Source organism: Aethina tumida, chromosome 5 (assembly GCF_024364675.1).
Source record: "Aethina tumida isolate Nest 87 chromosome 5, icAetTumi1.1, whole genome shotgun sequence".
Lineage (NCBI taxonomy): Eukaryota > Metazoa > Arthropoda > Insecta > Coleoptera > Nitidulidae > Aethina > Aethina tumida.
This window is the reverse complement of record NC_065439.1, coordinates 832,611-856,707: the sequence shown is the minus strand read 5'-3', so window position 1 is coordinate 856,707 and position 24,097 is coordinate 832,611. Positions and strand designations below refer to the sequence as shown.

The 24,097-nt window shown below is 28.8% G+C and overlaps 1 protein-coding gene across 2 annotated transcripts; it reads right to left on the bottom strand.

Moving 5' to 3' along the window:
• Positions 1-29: 29 nt before the first annotated feature.
• Positions 30-23,614, bottom strand: LOC109602671 (kinesin heavy chain). Of its 2 annotated transcripts, none has more exons than XM_049968295.1 (11): positions 23,305-23,614; positions 10,755-10,926; positions 10,547-10,690; positions 10,347-10,490; positions 10,150-10,296; positions 6,732-8,062; positions 6,518-6,675; positions 4,232-4,333; positions 2,617-2,734; positions 1,284-1,743; positions 30-1,225 (listed from the first exon to the last, which is right to left on the bottom strand). In XM_049968295.1, exons 1-11 carry the CDS (start codon positions 23,449-23,451, stop codon positions 1,221-1,223), a joined length of 2,928 nt encoding a protein of 975 aa, XP_049824252.1. In that variant the 5' UTR covers positions 23,452-23,614; the 3' UTR covers positions 30-1,220. The 2 variants fall into 2 exon arrangements, with proteins under 2 accessions (XP_049824252.1, XP_019874652.2); XM_020019093.2 differs by having other exon boundaries at positions 1,288-1,743.
• Positions 23,615-24,097: the final 483 nt, after the last annotated feature.

Genomic DNA, 24,097 nt, shown 5'->3' with positions numbered 1-24,097 from the left:
ATTAAAGGAATAAAAAAAAAACAAGAGACTGGAATTTGTATTAATTAGTTTATTAGAATATAATTTCATCAGTTAAATAAATAAATTGCATCATTGACTCAAGCATCCACTATCAAATATCTTGTTACAACTACACAGAATTAGCGTTTCCTTCCAGAACAAAAAGAAAATTATCTACACAAATTTATTGAGAGTGGAAATAGGGAATACAATGAAAGACAATTAATTCAGTAGTGTAACATGAAATGCATCAGTTATAAAAAAATTGTGCATCACATACGGAGAAAATAGCATACAATAATACTTTCGAAAGTAAAACAGATAAAATAACACATAAGTAAAGTTACACATCAAGAACGTGATTATGTATTATTTTCAAGCATTTTTTTTTAATAATTTTGTATATTCTAAAACTATAAAAATAGGAAAACACGCGCTTGTATCACAACTAATTTCAGTAAACCGTTTCGTCACTATTGCACTCGTTTATTGACAGTGCACGGATTGTAAAACGTTCAGAGCGACTTAAACTTGCGCCAGTCAAGCTAGTTTTCTGAACAACCAATCTGAACATAAACTGGCTAAGAAACTATAAAGTATTTCATTTTAATAAAGCAACTGAAGTCAAAACAAAATTTTATACAAAACCATTTATAATACAAGTTAAAAGAATAATTTAAAAAATATGATCTTGCTGTACAAATATCTCAATTATTAAAAAATAACTACAATTTCACTACAATTATTAATTAAAAAAAATTATAAACGTGCTACTTAACTCTATGGATCAACGATTTTTTTTTTATTAGTACCATCATGAATTACACGACGAATGTAATCCTCACAATTTGGTAAAGTACAATAAATAAAAAATAAATTACTTTAAGATGCATTTAATATCACAACTGAAACTCAATGCATTTTAAAGTCACCGATATACAAATTACGTCAAAAAACGGGTTATATAAACAGTAATGCAGTTTAAGTTGTGGGGAACAATTTATGCAATGCACTACATTGGTTCAAATGAAATAAAAAGAAACGTGTGCACCTTAAATAGATAGCTTGTAAGCACATATACGTGAGTCGCACCCCGCAAAACATCCAGGCGATTTTGCGAGGTGGACCGATTGATAAATAGATGTACCAGCAATATTTTTGGTATTACGATTTTTACTCTTTTTTGCTTACTACCAGCACCCGCTTAATTGGTGAGCGACTCATTCTGCAAACAAAAAACGGTTAATAATCATAGTCGTCAGTAAGTGTCGGCGGTTATTAACCTACAATCAGTGATTTGCGTTTAATGGACTCCTCCATGGGTTTATTGGGTGTGGAGCCCGTCCGGATGGACACGTTCCCGGTGACGATGCCGTGATGCTGGCCCGACCTGATCGGCTTGGCGATGGTCGCCGCCGGACCCCGTCTCGCCAGGTTCTTCTGCCTCACCGCCTCCTTGATGCGATCAACCTCGTACTGATACCTCTTTCTGTCCCGCATGGCGCCCTCCTTGGCGTCCTTGAGAGCGGTTTCGAGCGCCTTGACGCGCTCCATCGTCGCCCTCAGGCGCTTCTCCAGCTTGGGCAGTTCGCAGCGGAGGTCCGCGTTGTCGCGCACCAGCTGCTTGTGCACCTTCGTCAGCTGGTCAAGGTTGTTCTCGAGGAAGGAGATCTTCTGCTTTTGGGCCAACGAGCCGCCGTCCTCGTCCACGTCCTCCGAGGACAGATTCTTCTTCATGCGAGCCTGGAACATCCGTATTATAGTCATCCTTACGTCACAAATCATTTAGAACTCTCTGAATGACAAGATTTTAATATATAATGATGATGACTTAATCTAAACTATTCATTATTTGTTATATTTATTATTTTTAAGTTTTTATTTGTTTAATTTAGTATTTTATTGGGTGTTAAACATAAAGGGTGAGGCTTAGTATAATTTTAGAAAAGACCACATGTTTATTTGTGTTTTTATCTTTGAAGATTTAAAAATGGAGTAAAATTAATGTTATATATATATATATATTATTTCACACTAATAGCAACAATATATAATAATAAATTATAATGTGACTTGTAGAATTGGAACTGGAATATTAGAATTAATAGTTCTTTTAGTTACAGTTAATTTTAGCTATCAAAATTTGTTTTTATAAAATATAAATGGTATCCTTTTCTACTTAATTTCTTGTGTTTATTATTATTAAATTTTATGAACACATTTAGACGTTAATGAAAAATATCTAAGCTCTAAGAAGCCATTTCTTTGGCCAACCCAATCAGACTAATATATATTTATAAAATGTGTAATAAGAAAAAGCAATAAAGGTATAGAAAATTAATTTTTGTGTTATTTCTTTGGCTACCAATGTCTACTTGAGGCTTATAAAAGTGGTATTGAAATATTATAAACTGAAATCTGAACACCCAGTGTAGATATTACAACTTAAAGCATCATAAAACTGCGGGTTGCTCATGCACACTCGCCTAAACAGCCCAAAAACGTTGCAAAGCGTCCAGAGCAACCCTTACCTGCCGCCGCGACAACTTTCTACCAACGTTCTGCGAAAACGATCGAAAAAACTAAAATACCAACACAATTAAAATGCGAAATCACCTGCAAATCCTGTACGAACAGCTTGCGCAGGTTGTGCAACGTCTGCAGCTCCTTGGCGACCGTGTCCTCGAGCCCCTTCAAGTCCTTCCTGGCCTGTTCGCGTCGCTCGTTCGTCGCTCTGAAGTTTCAACGTGTTTTTTATAGTCGGGTTCGTTCGTCAGCGCATTTGCCACACACTCGTGTTTGGTCAGGTTTCTATTTTTTTTTATATAGTATTGCTTCGCGGTTTTTTAGTTTCAACAAGGGGATGATAGGGTTTGAACGCGGCACGTCTATTAACGCAGCTACTTAAAATTAGTCAACAACTTGCTCCGAGATCACGCCCGTTTTGATTTCGTTTAATTTCATAAAAATATTTGCGAATTTAAAATATACTTCTATTCATATTTACATAATTTAATATTTACACCTCGGACAACTATATATTTATGTACATTATTCTTTTACTAGGCCACAACAATGAACGAATTAAATTAAGTACTGAATATTGAGACTAGTTATTGTCCATATCCACAAAACCCAAATTAATCGCGTAAAATCAACATCGCGTCTATAAAATAAAACTTAACCAAACTGTAGTGTAAGTGGCAAAATGCATAGAAGCAAAAAATGTAAAACAAAACAAACAACAACAGGATAACATAATAGCCCAATAGCACACACCAATTTTTATACTTTACATCTACATTTAAACAACAAATTGGTGAGTGCAAAGCAGCCGTAAAGGTTCAAGGGAATAAAATGAAGGGAGTTGCAAAAATGACCGAAAGCCCAAGTTGCAGCACACACGCTTTAATTAAATTTAACGCTGCCTCAAAAATATCACAGTACATTCATTTTGGTTTATGACCGCACTAAGGACAAAATTACCGGGGAAAAGACTTGGACCTTTTTACTCAACAACCATTTTTGCAACTTGTCGATTGAATGCGTACCAATATCACAATAATTCTAATAAGGTAAATAAATAAATAAATGTACTAATTTCATGCAAACGATGGCCAAATTATAATAAATAACATGCTCATGCCTGTTTTGTACACGCCAATTTAGTCCACAATAAATTCGCCCCCAAATATATATTTTTTTTTAGGTTAGGTTATGTTTACTAGTAAGAGATAGTTCTAAAGTTGAGTGGAAAGTAGGCGAAAAATTGCAGCAAATTAGGTCGTGTGTACAAACGTCAAATAATAAAATAAGTAAATAAATGGAAGGGACCATCGTTGGCACAAATTAAACTAAACGCGCCCGAATCAAATAAACAAAACAAACGCAAATTTAGATGACAATCAAATATTGCGGGCACCGATGGCTAACGAGTAAAAGGGTCAGCGACACGAGCAAGTGCAGATGCAGCGTGTGTATGTGGAACACGGACATTGTACAGTGACTTTTCGACAGCTTGGTTAAATTGTTGAGCGCGTCCTTGTGCGATTTGGGCGACGGCCGGTGCCGTTCGTCGTTCGCGATCTCGTCCCTGTACGGCACGAAATCGGACCAGTCGGCGCGCGTGTTTTTCAAATAGGACCGGTGGTGGGTCGGCGTGGGCGGTCGGATATAGGTGTCGGGATTAAGGTACGAGCGTTTTTTCTTGTTACTCAATAGATCAACTGACATGAGCTCTTGGAGCTTCTGCGACTTCTCCGTCTCCTCCGTCTTGACCTTCTCGTAGTCGATCTGGAGCTGCTGCTGCGCCAGCGTCAGTTTCTGATTTGAACTGAAACAAATGATATTCTTAAGTTAATCATACTGTAACACATTGTAGTAAGATTGTAGTTAGCAACAGATTAATGTTTGCAGTTGATTAACACTTTACCCATCTCCAATAGGACTACCAAGCGGTGATTGCAACATACATTTAACTATAACTATATCTTACCTATAACGCAAAACATTATTTTAATGCCACCGAGTAATAGTTTATGTTTCTGAGATGGGTGAGTAACAACTTGCACACACTTTCTTTTTGTTTTTCTTTAGGTTTCCTCCCTCTAAACAGGGACCTTAAAAAATTCTCATTTGTTGTACAACTTCTTGAACAGTTAAGTATAGAATTAAGAGTCTTAAGTCTTAAACAGTTCTGTATAAAAATTAATTGAAATTGTTATAAAATATAATCAAAAATTACATATGAAACCCAATCTAAATAAAGATAGTGACACAACTTTTTAAACAATTATACATTAATTAAGGCAATTATGAAAGCAAGTCCATATAAAATTAAGACTTAAAATACTTCTTAATTAATTAAGACAGTTTTGGAAACTTTGGAGCTGTTCTTTATAAGATCATTCTTAAACATATTTAACAGTTATACATAAAATTAGGACAATTATATAACTTTTTAAACAAATTTGTGGAAATTAAGACAGTTTTGTAATTTCTTAGATAATTTTGTTAATAATTAAAAAAGTTGTAAAACTGTTTAAGTAGTTGTATATAAAACTAAAGGTGTTACACAACTTTTTATAAGATAGGTATGATATTAAGATAGTTTCAAAACTTCTTTAATCAATTCTATATAAATTTAAGACAGATTTGGAAAATTTAAAACAGTTCTGTTTAAAAATAAGTTTATTCTAATCAATTTAATACAAATTTAAGACAGATTTGGAACCTTATATAAAAATAAGTTTATTCTTAATCATATTAAGCAGTTATAATTAAAATTTAGTTTGGTTAGATATGTTTTAATGTGTATGTATAAAATTAAGACAGTTAGCTTCTTAAACAGAATTGTATAAAATTGAGGGAGTTGGATAGCTTCTTAGATAATTAAGGTCTGTATAAAATTACTCCCATACAAAATTAAATCAGTTGTAAAACTGTTTAAGAAGACGAATATAAACGTAATAAAAGACTTGCACATCTTTTTATCACACAGGGATAAAATTAAGACAGTTTTAAACGGTTCTTAATCAATTCAATAGAAATTTAAGACAGATTTGAAACTTTTAAAACAGTTCTGTATAAAAATAAGTTTATTCTAATCGATTTAATACAAATTTAAGATAGATTTGGAACATTTAAAATAGTTCTATGTAAAAATAAGTTTATTCTTAATCATATTAAGCAGTTATAATTAAAATTTAGTTTGGTTTGATATGTTTTAAATGTGTATGTATAAAATTAAGACAGTCAGCTTCTTACACAGAATGGTATAAAATCGAGGGAGTTGGATAGCTTCTTAGATAATTATGGTATGAATAAAATTACGACAAAATTAAATCAGTTGTAAAACTGTTTAAGTAGACGAATAAACATTTGTAAAGGACTTACACAACTTTTATCACATAGGTATAAAATTAAGACACCTTTAAACAGTTCTTAATCAATTCAATAGACATTTAAGACATATTTAAAACTTTTAAAGCAGTTCTGTATACAAATAACAGTTACAATTAAAATTTATTCTGGTATATGTATATGTATAAATTTGAGACAGAAATGTATAGAATTGAGGTAGTTTATTATTTAAGTCTGTATAAAATTAAGATACTTGTACAAATTCATTTTTAAAAAGATAAATGTGAGATTTTTTTAAGTATTCTACACAAAATTAAAACAGTTACCAAACTGTTTAAGTAGTTGTATATAAAACTACAGGAGTTATACAACTTTTTATCAGGTAGGTATAAAATTAAGGCAGTTTTAAAACTTAAATAAATTAATATGGAACCTTTTAGGAAGTTCTTTATAAAAATAAATTGTGAAGCAATGTAAATTGTATAAAATTAAAACGATTTTTAAATTTTAAGGTAAGAATTTCTTAATATTAAGATAGTTCAATCAATTTTATCAAATTAAGACAGTTGTACAACTTTCTAAACTGTCAGATGTAGAATTAACAGTTCCAAATTTTATCAGCAAACAACTACAAAAATAACAAAGTGGTACATACTCTTTGATGTCATTGATGAGTTGTTGCTTCTCAGCGATTTCATCCCTAAGAGCGGCAACTTGTTTTTGATGCGCCACAGTCAATTGGTCCATTTGTTGTTCTAAGGCGACGCGTAATTCGTTGGCTTCCTTCTTTTCGCTTTCGCTAGCACCAGATACCTGCATCAACAACAAATTCATTAGCAACTTAAAAGAAACCGAAAGCGAATACGAACCTGTTCGGCAGCCTTAAGTTTAGCACATTCTTCCCGGAGTGCGTCCACGCTCTCCTCCAACGTACGTTTCTTGTTTTCAGCTTCGCGAATCGATTCCTGAAGACTTTTCACTCGAGCCTCGTGTTGTGAAATTAACAGTTTACATTCGCCTAGTTCCTTTTCGTACTCCGTAACCTTGCGGTTGCTGTCCTGCTCTTTGTTTTCGGTATCTTGTAAGCGTTGCGACAAATTGGTAACCTCGCTCTTCATTCTGGAGATGTAGAGCCTGGCGACTGTGAACTCCTCCTCTAGTTTGGCGGCGTCGTTCGATATTTTAATCTCGTTGCCTTCGCCGCCCAAAGTGGTGCCGATTTCGCCCAGCTCCTTGAGCAGGTTGCTCAGCATTTCGGCGATGCGCTTCCTCTGGTGGCTGTTGATGTCCTTCAACTGCTGCAACTCGGTGGTGGAGGTGTTCAAGGCCGCCTTCTTCTGCATCAGCTCCTCGGACAGCGACTCCATCTCCTTGTTCTTGGCGTCGACCTCTTGGGACTTCTGGTCGTAGTTGACGGCCAGTTCCTCGAGCGCCGACAGCACCTCCTTGACCTCCTCCTTGGCGCTCTCGTTCTCCTGCTGTATCCTGTTCATCTCGGCCTGCAGCGCCTCATAATCGCGTCGCGTACTCGCAATCAACTCATCCTGCTCGAGCATCTGTTCCTTCAGCTTCTCCACGTACTGGCTCTGCTGGTTGATCTCCTCGTCCTTCTCGTCCAATTGCTGATACAACCGTTCCCGCTCCAGCTCCAGCTTCTGGCGCTCCTCGACGCCGATCGTGGAGCCGATCATGAGGGCGGGCGTGGCCGGCATCGGTGCCGGCGGCTCGATCACGCTGTCCTCCATCGCGTTGGAGACCGGCGTGACCGCCTCCGAGACCTCATTGAAGTTGACCTGTTCCTCAACCTTGACCGTCTCGCCGCTGCGCCAACGGGCCAATTCCGCCTCCAGTTTCTCCACTTTGCCCTTGAGCCGGGCCACCTTCTCCTTCTCCTTTTCGTAGCGGCGTTTCCATTCCTCGGCGGTCAGTTCCTCGTTCACGCACACGACGTTCTTGACGGTCTTGGCGCGTTTGCCGAACTCGAGGGTGGATTTGGTTTCCGCTTCGTTGAAGCTGGCGGGGGAACAGCATATCACGATTGTTGTGCGGGCGTTGCCGCCGAGTGACTCCTGCAGGATACGGGTTAATTTCGAGTCGCGGTACGGGATGTGAGTTTTGTTGCCGTCGGCCAATGCGCTGATCACGTTGCCCAATGCGGACAGCGATTTGTTGATGTTCTTTGCTTCGTCCAAAACGGTACCTAAACAAAATATTTATATTACACATTTTTATTTGCAATATAAACTTAGACGTTATCAACATTATTTAATTAAATAAATATTATTTCATTCTTGTATATAATGTAAATATATTATTGACTAAATGTAATTAGAACTGGTATAAAATGATAAATAATGAAGAAAAGTTTAAATTCTGCAATAATAAAGAAATTAAGAATTGTTTCACATGTTAGACATTTAATATTTTATTTTTAAACTAAATTTCTGCAGTAATTGTTTCACAATGTTTCACTTTTATTATTATAATATTGATATTTATTAAATAATCTAAATGGAATGTTGATTAAATATCATTAGAATTGGTTTAAATATTAAATAAAGGACAAAATTTCTGAATTTTACAATAATTTTAAATAAATTAATAATTATTTCTTAATTATTGTCATTTTTTAACATTTTAAAATTAAATTTCTATAAATTTACTATTTGTTATTAAGGATAAAACACAGAAACAATGTCTGATATAATAAATATTAAAAAAATATTTATGTATACATAATGTGATTATATTGTTAAACAAATATAATTAGAAATGGAACAAAATATTAAATAATGAAGAAAAGTTTAAATTCTACAGAAATTAAGAATTGTTTCACAAAGTTTCACGTTTAATATAATATTGATATTTATTAAATAATATAAATATTAAATAAAGGACAACATTTCTGAATTTTACAATAATTTTAAATAAATTAATAATTATTTTTTAATTATTGTCATATTTTAACATTTTTAAACTAAATTTCTATAAATTTATTGTTTGTTATTAAAGATAAAACAGAGAAACAATGTCTGATATGATAAATATTGAAAAATTATTTAAGTATTACATAATGTAATTATATTGTTAACCAAATATAATTAGAACTGAAGTAAAATATTAAATAACGAAGAAGAGATGAAATTCTGCATTAATTTTAAAGAAATTAAGAATTTTTTCACCATTTTAACATATAAAATCTTATTTTGGAACCAAAGTTTCTTTAAATTTAATATTATAAATAAAGAATATAGTCTCATTAAATAAATATTATTACTCTCTTATAATGGTAATATTAATAATTATTAAATAAAGGACAAATTTCCATAATTTTTCATTAATTTTAAAGAAATTAATTATTAATTCACAATTATTGTCATTTTGTTAATAAAGATAAAACGGAGAAACAATGTTTGATATGATAAATATTGAAAAATCATTACAGTATTACATAATGTAATTATATTGTTAACCAAATATAATTAAAACTGGACTAAAATATTAAATAATGAAGAAGAGATGAAATTCTGCATTAATTTTAAAGAAATTAAGAATTCTTTCACTATTTTTAACATATAAAATCTTATTTTGGAACCAAAAATTAATTTTGATAAAAGATAAAACAAAAAGATTTTAAATTAAAACTAGCAGAAAACATACTGCTACATAATTATTTTACACAACAAAAAGTAAAATTTCCTTTACGCAACAACCACTGAAAAATGGAATTCTTAAATCCCATCACAAAATTATAAACAACTCAAAATGAGTGAAAAAATATTTGATTAAATTAGGGATAAAATTTCACCACAACAAATTATGAACCTTTAATATCTTAAATATATTTGAAGAATGAAGTCAAAGTCATTGAAAGTTTTCAATTATGAGTTGTATTTAAATTTTTCTGTGCTTATTCAGCTTATGTGAAATAGTGCACGTTTACACTTTTAATATTATAAACAAATCTTTTAATTTAATCAGCTATTAAACTATTAAATCCTTATCTGAAACTAGATTAACGGCGCATTTTATTAAGAGGCATTCCAAAAATTCGCCGTTATTAATAGAGAAACGACGTCGCATGCAAAGAATGTTGAAAATTTATAAAAGTAATTAAAAAAAAAACAAGTCGACAAGATGGAGAGATATCGATTAAAAGTTTCATTCGTAATTTCCATCGGGCCGCACGATTTTTAACGCGCATGATTGCCCAAGTGTACAAACAAATACCCAGGCCGGGAGCAATTTCATAAAAGTGAAATCCCATTCCACGACGTATAACCATACCTTCGGCACCAGTTTTGGACACCTTTTCGGAACCGGCCAAATCGACCAGATACAACTTGCCGGACAGCTTCTTCTGGTTCTCCAGGTTCTCCTGTTTCACGTTGATCAGGAACACCGAATGGGAACGGGACGAGTGCTCGTTCATGTCTGCAAATCAAGCATTAATGACGTTTCGATTGGTTTTTAGTGTAACGTACTGGTGACGGCTATGTGCCTGTTGGATTTGCCCTCCTCGATCGACTCGAACACCTCCTCGGGGCTGGAGACGAACCTTTCGGTCGCCCCCTTCACGTAAGGAACTCGGTTTTTGTCTTCGTGCACGCTCAAATTCACCTTCGACACTGTGAAACAACGAAACGTTAAATAAAAACGATAACAATCAAAGTTTGTGACCCACCGTCCAACAGATCCCTGATTTTATCCATGTAAATTTCGAAGTACGACACTTTTATGTGGAACTCCAGGTTCTCCTCCATCGCGTAGATGTGGTTGAAGATGTCGTTGACGATCCTAGGTATGATACCTTGTTTGTGGGGGTCGCCTGAAAATATTACATAATTAAATATAGCATTCGATGTCACGATTTAATTATTAGTGGTTGTTACCTATGACACCTTCCATGGTGTGCGTTTTACCGGACGACGTTTGTCCGTAGGCGAATATCGTGCCGTTGTAACCGGCCAAGACGTCCGATACGATGCTCTTCGCCGCCTCATTGTAGACCTTTTCTTGGGTCGCGTTCGGTTTGAAGACTTTGTCGAACAGGTATACTTTACCCTGAAAATATGTTACGATATTAAGTAAGTACTTTATATATTTTATAACCAATGTTCATATGTTATAACCACTTTCTAACATTATTTTTTATTTGGTACGTTACAACCAAGTACTTTATAAAGATATTTTCTACGAATTTATTTCTTTAAAAACACATTACAAAAACACAACAATTAAATACGTTATAAAGTGATTTCTACCGTATGTTTTTAATAGGCGTACTAATAAATAAATACTTTATTAGAAATCTTTAAATATAATTTTATTTAGTACGTTATAACTGAGTACTTTATAATGAATTTTTATGCCAGTCATTATAATCGCAACAACATAATAGATCTGTAATAACAACTAAGTACGCCATAAAGTGATTTCTGTCGTATGTTTATAATAGACGTACAAATAACCAAGTACTTTATAAGGAATTCTGTCAAAATTTTTTTATTTCATACTCTATAACCAAATCCTTTATTAGAAATCTTTATAATGATTTTTTATTCCAGATATTATAACCGTAAGTACATAATAAACTTGTAAGTACATCATAAAGAAATTTCTATCGTACGTTTATAATTACAATAACCAAGTACTTCATAAAGAATCCTGACAAAAAACTTTATTTCATACCTTTTAACCAAATACTTTATTAGAAATTTTTAAAGATAATTTTATTTAGTACGTTATACTGAGTACTTTATAAAGAATTTTTATGCCAGTTATTATAAACGCAAGAACATAATAGGTTTGTAATAACAACTAAAGACGTCATAAAGTGTTTTCTACAGTATGCTTATAATAGACGTAGTAATAACCAAGTACTTTATAAAGAATCCTGTCAAAACTTTTTTATTTCATACTTTATAACCAAATACTTTATTAGAAATCTTTATGAAGAATTTTTATTCCCGACATTATAATAGTAAGTACATAATAGGCCTTAATAACAACTAAGTACATCATAAAGAGATTTCTGTTGTATGTACGTTTATAATTGCAATAACCAAGTACTTTATAAATAATCCTGTCAAAAAACTTTTTATGTCATACCTTTTAACCAATTATTTTATTAGAAATCTTTAAAGATACTTTTATTTAGTATGTTATAACTAAGTACTTTATAATGAATTTTTATGCCAGTCATTATAACCGCAAGAACATAATAGGTCTGTAATAACAACTAAGGACGTCATAAAGTGTTTTCTACAGTATGCTTATAATAGACGTATTAATACCCAAGTACTTTATAAGGAATCCTGTCAAAACCTTTTTATTTTATACTTTATATCAAATACTTTATCAGAAATCTTTATATTCCAGACATTATAACTGTACAAGTACACAACAGGCCTTTAAAAACAACTAAGTACTTCATAAAGAGAAATCTATCCTACGTTTATAATTACAATAACCAAGTACTTTATAAAGAATCCTGTCAAAAAACTTCTTATTTCATTTCTTTTAACCAAATACAAATCTTTAAAGATACTTTTATTTAGTACGTTATGACTAAGTACTTCATAAAAATCTTATAGCCAAATACTTTATAAAAAGTCTTAAAACTGAAAGTAGGTAATAGGGAAATAACCAAAAACATTATAAAGAATTTTTACAAAGATTTTATTCGAAACATTTTAATCATATATTTATAAGAAAAATGTACTAATAACGAAGTACTTAATTTAGAAACATCAAAACTTTTTATTTATAATCTTGCAATCAAATACTTTATGAGAAATATCTAAAAAGCATTTTATTTATATAGTATAGTATAATCTCAAATCAAAGATTTTTTATTTAGTACGTTATGGTCAAGTACTTCACAAGGAAGTACTGTAAGTACATAATAGACATGTACAAATAAATAATCAAGAACATTAAATGGTTACTTCATTAAACGGAAACGAAACGAAAGTACACGTATAACAAAATACAGTAATAACAAAGTACTTTATAAAAATCTTTCTAAAGGTTACTTATTTTTAAGTTATAACAAAATATTTTATATATTACAACCGTAGATATTAAAACACAAGTACATAATAAAGTATATATCTGGAAACATTTTAGTACTTTATAAATATGTAATCTTTTACATAATAAATGATTTATTTTTAAATTTTTATTCACAACATTTTATACCATTATTTAAAAAAAAAACAACATTAAATTAATTTGTGTTTCTTGAAAATTCCAGATGAAATAAAATAATTAAGGTAATTCGTGATTATAAATTTCCTGCTGAATTTTAAGCGACGATGCACTCAACATTATTAACGTTGACTAGCATTAAAAATAACCATGGCGACGAAAACTCCAATTCATCGCCATATAAACTTTAATGGTTAGGTTTTATTATTCGATCTAATGGTAAAACTAACGACTACACTTATTTTACATCAATGTTTTTCCTTTCCCATATGTATTTTTGGATGTAAGATCTGTTTATATATAGATAGATAGGTAAACTGAGAAGAAAAATGGGCTGTTAACGTGGGTTAAGTTAGATTTATATTTAATAAAATACTTACGTGTTTTATAAAAAAAATTTCGTTGAAATTAACGTTAAAAAAGCGATATTTACCAACCTTGATTTGAGGTTAATGAGGCTTACAATTAGTAATAATGACTAATCTCCATTTATAACAGTTTGTGTGCGATATCACTTAATTACTTGTACAGTTAATGCACAGCTAAAATTGCTTCTGATTGTCACAACCTGGAAATTTGATTAGGCAATTAATCGCCACCCCGTGGCAAAATAATTAAAAATATAAATATTCGGGCGAACCAACGGGCAAAATATAAAAAAAAAAATGGTGTTCGTCTATTCTTAGCAAGTATGTCATATGTTAAAATATGTAGATAGCATCTTTACAATAGTTACTCGACGGTCAGGAAACTAGGTTGTGCATCTAGAACCGCCGGTTTTTTTTACTATTAACTTAATTGCCAGAGTAATGACTTAATTGTGCCGAGTAATTAACAAAATTAAGTGCAAAACAATGAAGTTGCTAAAATTCAATAAGTTAATTTCAATAGCTTGTGTCAGAATTTTAATTGGCACGAAACGAACGGACTTTTTGTTCAGCTTCTTGATCACGGTGGAAACATAAATTAAATAATTAACCGGGCTGAGTTCATCGTTGTTTTAACCTCGAATACACGTCAGTAATTTTTTAAAAGGAGCAAAAAATTATGAACATAATATCCATTAGTAATTAATTTTCGGCAGTTTTTTTTTTGATATTACGTACTTACGGTTATAGTCTTTATATAAAGTATTTGCTTACAAAGTACTAAATAAAAAATCCTTATAAATATTTTGATAAAGTACCCATTTATAACACGTACCACTTAAAAAGTACTTTAAATATTATTTTATAAAGTACTTAGTTATAACTTAATAAATAAAAACTCCTTAGAATGATTCATTATTTATTTATTTTTATGAAATTTCTCAGACTATTCCATATTATAAACAATTTACAATTGTTCAAGGATTAAATTGATTTTTTTCAATTATAATTTTTAGAATATTTTTATTTCATTAGTTTCAAATATTTTAATTATTTTTTATAAATCTATTATTCCATTTTTAAAAAATTATTTATTTATATCTTGATATATTTTATTTTGTTTTTTATTACAATATTTAAATATTTATTGTTAAAATTATAAAATATTATTAATAATTTTTTCTCAATTTCCTTCTAGTACTTTTATTTTGTTTTAGTTATTTTTTTTTTTAATATTTTAACACTATTTAAAAGATTATTTACTTTTTGGAATAAATCACATATAAAACTTCCCATTTCTACTCATAAAATTTTTAAATATTAAAAATTATTCAATTTTTCACAGTATTTCATATTTTAAACATTTTACGAATATTTAAAAATTATTTCTTTAAATGTTGATATATTTTATATTATTTTTATTACTTAAATTGATTTTCTAGTTATGACTTTTTTTTAATTTATACTTTTATTTTATTATTTTTAATGATTTAGTTATTGTTTATAAATCATTTATATTTATTTATAAATCTCTTAAAAAATTATTTCTGAAATTAAATCTGAAATAAGTCACATAAGAAAACTTCCTTCTATTTATAAATTTTATAAATTTATATTGTTTAAGAGATATTTGTCTAAATTTTGATACATTTTATTTTACTTTTACATATTTAAATTAATTTTCTTCAGTTATAAAGATTTTTTTATATTTTATAAGAACATTTCTTTTATCAATTTTTAAGAGATTATTTATTTTTTGAAATACATCACATACAAAACTTGTTAATTATATTTTTAAATTGTATTAATATTAAAAATTATTAAATTTTTCACAGTATTTCATATTTTAGACATTTCAGGATTGTTTAAGAACCATTTGTTTAAATTTTGATACATTTTATTTTACTTTTACTTTTTTAAATTAACTTTCTTCAGTTATAAATATTTTTTTATATTTTATAAGAACATTTCTTTTATCAATTTTTAAGAGATTATTTATTTTAGACATTTCAGGATTGTTTAAGAACCATTTGTTTAAATTTTGATACATTTTATTTTATTTTTACTTATTTAAATTAATTTTTTTCAAGTATAAATAATTTTTTATATTTTATAAGAACATTTCTTTTATCATTTTTTAAGAGATTATTTATTTTTTGAAATACATCACATACAAAACTTGTTAATTATATTTTTAAATTGCATTAATATTAAAAATTATTAAATTTTTCACAGTATTTCATATTTTAGACATTACAGGATTGTTTAAGAACCATTTGTTTAAATTTTGATACATTTTATTTTACTTTTACTTATTTAAATTAATTTTCTTCAGTTATAAATATTTTTTTATATTTTGTAAGAACATTTCTTTTATCATACATTAAAAGATTATTTATTTTTTGAAATACATCACATACAAAACTTGTTAATTATATTTTTAAATTGCATTAATATTAAAAATTATTAAATTTTTTACAGTATTTCATACTTTAAACATTTCAGGATTGTTTAAGAACCATTTGATTAAATTTTACTACATTTTATTTTATTTTTACTTTTTTAAATTAATTTTCTTCAGTTATAAATATTTTTTTATATTTTATAAGAACATTTCTTTTATCTTTTTTTAAGAGATTATATATTTTTTGAAATGCATCATTATATATATATATATATATATATACATATATATATAAAAATACATAATTAAAGTATATTAAAGAAAGGAATTATATAAAGTAACGTAAATAATAAAATAATTATGGGGTAAGGAAAGTCTGCAAATATATATAATACATATTTGTCTGCAAACAAAAGTGAACAATCCCTTGTTTCCGACACAGCTTTTGATTTTCCGGAGAGGTTCATCCTCCCTTTCTGTGTTTACGTTCACATTTTTATTTCCCCTTCGTCATATGTTCGAGAATCGCCCTCCACTCCAAGGCTATGTTTACGTCTTCTCGCCCATTTTCTCTCTCGCACCAAACGGCATTTCGGCACCAGCACGCATAACTCCCCCCAAAATCGATACCATCCCCACGTCCCAAGCTCCACGCCCGCCGCCCTTGACCGTTGTCATCGCGTTCTATTTTCGGTTTTTGGCTCCTGCTTCACCGCCCGTCATTTCGAAATTAATCTGCGAAGACTATGCGTAATTTCTGACCTAACCAATGTGGACCGGGTGAAGATGGATGGACAAAGACATGGTTTATTGTCCCCGTCTAAAAATAATGGAGTCCCGAAATAAATCAGTTTATATCATCCCGGATAATAGTTAATCAATTAATGTCATGGACCTCGTCACGTCCCATAGATTGATTATCTTATCAATTGATCAAAATCTTCAATTTTTATATGTTATACATAGTATATTTAACAACTGATAAATATAATAACAAAGATAAAAATATTTGATTTGAACTCTTTGAACTTGTCCAAAATGACTCTTACAAATAACAGTCTTCCAAAAATTTGATAATCATTAAAAATCGAGAAAAATCTTCAAGCTTTGTTATATTTATTGATTATTTTAAGATATATTCCATATCTGAACAAGATGTAAGTTTAATTAAATCAGTCCTAAATGTTCCCCACGCCACATTTTAATCAGTCTTATTGATATGGCAAACTATCATGGTAATAAATAAACAAAAAACAATATTATGCACATAAATATTGAAGAAAATAAAATAATACACATAACATAATTAACAATAAAAATTAATAAGATGTCTTGATGACAGTTTGTTTCTATTTTTTATATTTCTACTTATGATAATTAGTTATACTTAGCAATTGATAAATACAATATCAGAGATAAAATTATTTGATTTGAACTCCTTGAACTTGCCTAAAATGATTCTTAGAAATAGCAGTCTTCCAAAAATTTGATGATCATTAAAAATCCAGAAAAATCTTCAACTTTTTTTATATTCATTGATTATTTTAAGAGATATTCTATATCTGAACAAGATGTAAGTTACAAAATTAATTAAATGAGTCCTAAATGTTCTCCATTCCACCTTTTAATCAGTCTTATTAATATGGCAAACTATAATTGTAATAAATAAATAAAAAACAATATTATGGACATAAATATTGAAGAAAATGTAATAATACACATAACATAATTAATAATAAAAATTAATAAGATGTCTTGATGAGAGTTTCTTTCTAATTTTTATATTTCTCCACTTATGGTAATTAGTAATACTTAGCAATTGATAAATATCATAACAGAGATAAAAATATTTGATTTGAACTTGTCCAAAATGGCTCTTATAAATAACAGTCTTCCAAAAATATGACGATCATTAAAAATCGAGAAAAATCTTCAAACTTTGTTATATTTATTGATTATTTTAAGAGATATTCTATATTTGAACAAGATGTAAGTTAAAAAACTAATTAAATCAGTCCTAAATGTTCTCCATTCCAAATTTTAATCAGTCTTATGGACTTAAATATTGAAGAAAATAAAATAATACACATATCATAATTAATAATAAAAATTTATAAGATGTCTTAATGAGAGTTTGTTTCTATAAACATAATAACAGAGATAAAAATATTTGATTTGAACTCCTTGAACTTGTAAATTAAAAAATTAATTAGATCATTCCTAAATTTTCTCTGTTGCAAATTTTAATCAATCAATAACATGAAAAATTATTATTGTAATAAATAGATAAAAATCATATTATGAACTGATAAATAATGATAAATTTGTTTAAGCGAATTTTAGAGGAATACAAAAAATTCTTAATGGAATATCACATAATTATAAAATGATAATTATCTGATCATTAAGATAATTAATTATTTATGACAATTATCATAAAACTCTGATACCAAATATGACTCATTAATAATAATTGAATTACACTTAGTTTCTTTATTTCATTTCATTTTCATTTTATATCGAGATATTCGTATGGAAAATAGGGGAAGAAACATTAATTTAATATGGCTGCTTTGGTTGATGTGTGGGCGTCTAAAAACCGGAGACAACAACTGAATAAATCAGCAGGATTAATGGCAAAAGTTGCTTATATAGAGGGTTGGTTATTGGATATACTTACATCCCCTATTATTTGTTTTATTGTGAGACACACAAGAAAAGTTTCAAATAAGATTTGTTTCAAGTCAAAATGTACAATTATAGAAAGCTCACCGTAACCCATTGTAAACTCCGGTGAAAAATAACAAAAAAAAACATTAATTAGAAGATTTCACAAACGTTGCTTACGAATAAATCGAAACGAAAGTACACAATTTAATTGTGTTCCTCTTCGGCTTTCTACGAACAGAGGAAATACACACAATGCACAACGTTAAAAAGCTGCCCAAAAATAATCTACTACGTGTTTTTAAAAACAAGGTTTTACGTGTAATTTTAATAAAATGAATTAACATTCGATTTATTTTTATGTGCGTGTTAGTTTCGAGTAATTAGTCATCGACAATACGCAATTAGAAAGGAACGCCGTTACGTTCGTTCGAAAAATTTATTATCGCATCAAGTGGAAAGCAAACACTCCTATTGATATATATTTTTTTAATTACAACGAACAGATTGCCGTTTTATTAATTTGTTTCATGTCCCTATTGTTTCAAATCAAATAAATATATCTATGGCAATTTTATCAAAGTATAATTATATAAATCCACAACATTTGTGTGAGTACCATAATAAAATAAATTCATCAAATTCATCCTAATTGACGTTTATTACTTATTAACACACCGTGTACTTAAACATTTTTGATCAAATTAGTTAAAGAGTTAAAATAACGGAGTTCAGATTTGGACACATATTTTTGAATAATTAAAATTGAATTATATAAGGTCATCGCAGAACGAAATGAATGATTTCAAACTTAATAAAACTGACAGTTATCGATTTTGATAGAAAAGTAAGAATGTTCCACAAGTGGACAAAAATCAATAATGCAGCAAAACACATTTGTATATCGTACATGTGTTATGATTTGGTTTTTATATTAAATCGATGTGGGAAAAAGGTCACCCAATTTTAAACTTTACTGAGAAATTTTTTTTCACCATCATTAAAAGTTAATTGATATTGATAATTAGAAAACTCGTAAAAATACTTATAATATATATTGGAAAAATAAAATTTGTTAAATAAAATATATAAATAGTAAAACACATATATCATTAATTAAACTAAATGCATCAGAATATAAAAAATAACAAAAATAGGATACTTTAAAATGAGGAATATTTGAAATATCTATGATTTTTAACATAAATTTGAAAAAAAAAAATATTAAGAATTATTTATTATTTATAATTAAAAATTAAAAATAGAGAAAAAATCACATATTATTTTGAATTATGAAATAATATATTTAATAAATTAAATATATATTAAAAATTCCAAATGAACTATCAATAAATATTTAAAGTATTTGTTCAAATTCTAAAGTAGTGAAAAAAAATTGTTAAAGATTATTTATTAATTATGATTGTAAATTAAAAATCATATTTATATTAAAAAATACAACTTAAATAATAAAAAAATTCTAAAGTAATAAAAAAATTGTAATGAAATAATAATATTTTAAATATCTAATAAAATTCTAAAATACTACAAAAATAAAAATTAAAGATATCAAAAATAAAAAAATATTCCAAATATTGAAAAAAAAATTAAATAAACAAATTGTTTAAAAATAAAAATATCAAAATATTCATTTTAAAATAGTATAAAACATCAAAAATAAATTATTTCAAAGTTTGAAATGGAAAATTATAAAAATTGTTTAAAACTTTTAAAAAATAAAATAATACAAATTCTAAAATAGTGTAAAAATAAAAATTATTAAGAATTATTTATTATGAAATACAATAAAAAATTACAGAAATGCCCAAAAAAAATAAATTATTGTAAACTTTGAAATAGAAAATTATAAAAATTATTTAAAACTAAAAAAAAATAAAATATCTGTTAAAATTCAAAAATATTCGAAAAAATAAAAAATTAAAGGTATCAAAAATAAATAATTATTCTAAACTTTGAAAAAAATAAATAAACAAATTGTTTAAAATTATAAAAATCAAAACATTTATTTTAAAATAGTAGAAAACATCAGAAATCTTTGAAATGGAAAATTATAAAAATTGTTTAAAAATTTTAAAAAATATATAATATTATATTTAAAATATCTGTTAAAATTTAAAAATAGTAGAAAAAATAATAATTATTAAGAATTATTTTTTATTTATGATTCAAAATTAAGCATTAATAATCAAAAATAAAAAAGTTGTTAAAAAGGAACAATTTTAAAAATTGTTCAAAACTACAAAATAGAAATTATTTAAATTATTTATTTATTACGTTTCAATATTAAGAATAATATCACAAATTATTCTAATAAAATAATAAAATATTGTTGTATCAGAAATTCTAAAAGAGCGACTAAAACATATTTAAAATCTAAATTGAAATTTTGAAATCAATAATAATATAATATTTATAATAATTTATTTAATATCAATCCATTAACTAAATAAAAATTATTAAATTGTTGAAAGATAAATATATATATTATTTAATTAATTAAAAAGATCAAAAATAATAAAAATATATAATTATTAAAAAAAATTAAATATTTAAATCAAAAGTCTAATAGTAAATTTAATTGTTTGGTTTAAATGTCAGAATATCAAATAATTCGTGATTTACAGTTAAAAATTAAAAGATGCTAATATCACTTGATGTTTAAAATTAAAAACTGACTTATCTAAAATTAAATTTAATTAAATTACTAGTTAAGAAATAACAAAATTGAAAAAAAATATTAATTATTAAAGAAATTACAAATAAAATTGTTACTAATGTAAATAAAAATAAGGTTTTTATCCATTAATTAAAAATATTCATTTTAAATCAAAAATCTTAATATTAATATTTTGTTACAAATTAAAAAATGATAAATAATATGTTATTAACAGATTGACTAATAAATTTATTGATTATTATTATGACTAAATAATAACAATGTTTATTATTTTGTTTATCTTTTGTTTACTTACTGAATTTTGTTTGGATTAAGATTAATCATTTTATCTTGCTTTATATCCAAATAAAGTCATATTTTTAGATTCTATGAAGACTCAATTATTTACTCATTAAAATATGTTGAAAATATAAACATTAATTTTATAATACATGTATGGCAAAATTAACAAAATTGTTTAAAGATAGATGAGCTCTATAAATGTAGGTAAAAATATTTACCCATTTTATAACGTTGTGTCGCAAAGTACAAATATTATTATTATTTATTATGCAGCCGTTACAAGCTCAAACTAGATGACTCATGCCTTTTTAACGCTTACGTCTCACCTCCACGAACAATCCACAACACTCTCTTTCTTCATCGTTAAGGAAACATTCTACGAAATTTACACAGAAAATTGACAATTATTGTTTTTAAAACTATCAACATCAGTCATCACTGATAGACTTTACAGGTAATTAAAGGAGTAAACTATTCACACTTAAGAGAACAATGAAAATGTGATTTAATGTAGGCGTAGAGTTAATTCTAACATTGCCATACTACCCACAAATCAATACGGCCAACCCGCTAAAAATCCAGTCACCAATCCTACAATTACTTTTCATTTTTAATCTGTCGGTTTTTCCATTGTAGGAACGAGGGAAACTCAACCATATGGACGGTTAGAGATTAATACAAACGTTTTCTGTGTCTAAAATGAATCTTTTTACAGGTTTATGTATTGTGTGTGGTGCTATTTATTAAGATTGAGGAAGTAATCTTAAAGTTACAGTTATTGGGCATTTATTTATTCTTAGGTTAGGTAAATTTATTATAAACAAACTTTGGCAGTACTGGCCCACAATCATAAATCAATAAAATGAGGGATTTTTCAACAAGTAATGAAGTACTTTTAATCAAATTAAAAACTTTTATAGGTGTTCAATGATCAATTCAGTTTCTGCCTCATCACCATTATAAATTAATAATATAATTGTCCAGTCCACAAATGAACATTTTTAATTAATGAACACTTTATGGTTTCTGCGAGGCGCAATAAAAAAAAATAAACATTGTGACCTGAAATTTCCAGTTCAACGGTTCCTTTTGTTATCGATCCTTTTTGTGTTTTGTAACCTACATCAATGTTATTAGTTGGTGCCCTTTTTAAATAAACCGAAAGCATGTTGGAATAGAAATGTTTCTCGCATCCTGGATTTTATATTCGTGTGCATGATTCATAAATCGGGCTCGAGGCGAAACGAATATGACCTTAAAAATGTGAATTAGTCGAACGTCAAATGTGAAATTTTGCCACCATTTTATGCAACACTCTAGAATCTGGGCTGTGCTAAAAATCACGTAGATTGTACGTTCGAAACTGTTTATTTACAACAGCTGCAACAACATTTTTTGTTGGGGCAAACAATAAAAGCTGTGTTTCCTTCGAGTTTTTGTTAAAACTTGGACAAACTTTAATTACAATGTGCCTGGCATTAAATAGAGCATGAATAATTTTAATTTGCTGTAGAATGTGACGAAAAATCGACTTGTCTTTTTGACACATTGTGTTAAAGTGTTGGTTGTATCAAGTAACAATTAAGGTGTTACATCTGAATGATTTGCCACTTAATTATTGTAGTTTTCAGCGGAACACTATCGATTTTTAATCGATACCTCCAACACTACGGTGCGGGCCATTGTTTCCCGACACAACAACACCGACGGGGGCAATCTTGGCCCCCGTCCAACCGACTAAACGTGCATGACGTCTCACCTTCCCTTGAGGGGGCCCATAAACTTGGATCAGAATCGTGAGGGTTACTTACCGCGATCGAAATGCAATTCTCGTCACCGCCCTGCGGAAACTTGACGACGAACTTCGAGCCAGCCTTCTCCTCCGAATCGTTCAGGGGCCGAAACCTGCACACGACTTTAATACTATCCTCGGCCGGTATTTCCCGTTCGCCCGACATCCTAGACGCACCACTTTTGTCTCGCACAAGCACAACAATAAATAAATAGTGGAACTAATTGTTAACTATAAATTATACATTTGTGGTAAAAAATCCGCCTCTATACGCTCTCTCAGACACTGACGTTTCCTACATCGAACGGTCAGCCATTTTGGTGCGACGGGCGAAATCGCTAATCGAGTCGCATCGATCGACGGACAGGTGGCGACCTCTGTGCCAACGTAATTCGCAAATTTTGACCTAAAGAACAACAATTAACGCGTTATTCGAGTTCACACGCATTACACGCACTGAAATGTGTATTTAAGTAATTTCTAGAAGGCGTCCACTGCCTTTTAAACAGCCAAATTCGCTTGTACTGTACACGTGGTTGCCTAAGTGTTGGCGCTTGTGGGCATGACGGAATTGTAAAAAATGAGAATGATCTAATCGTGCGGCGTTGTCGTGTAATGAACCGCTAACTCGGTGCACAGGTCAGTATTTAAAAATTTACCTAAGCTTAATGCGCATTGGTAATAGTTTTAATCACATAATAAACGTTAACTAGGTACCATATTAGGTGGAAGAAAATTCTATTTGATTTTATTGTTTAATTTATGAACAAAATGACTTCTTCTATTTTAAAATACTTTAAGTCAAATTTAAA

Bases quoted from the DNA above. Each gene is read 5' to 3' on its own strand.
- LOC109602671 (XM_020019093.2), bottom strand. From the start codon at position 23,451: ATGTCGGGCGAACGGGAAATACCGGCCGAGGATAGTATTAAAGTCGTG. The intron at 8,063-10,149 runs GTATGGTTATAC...TATTTTGTTTAG, and splicing joins GTCCAAAACTGGTGCCGAAG to GTACCGTTTTGGACGAAGCA. The intron at 1,226-1,287 runs GTAGGTTAATAA...TTTTGTTTGCAG, and splicing joins TTAAACGCAAATCACTGATT to AATGAGTCGCTCACCAATTA.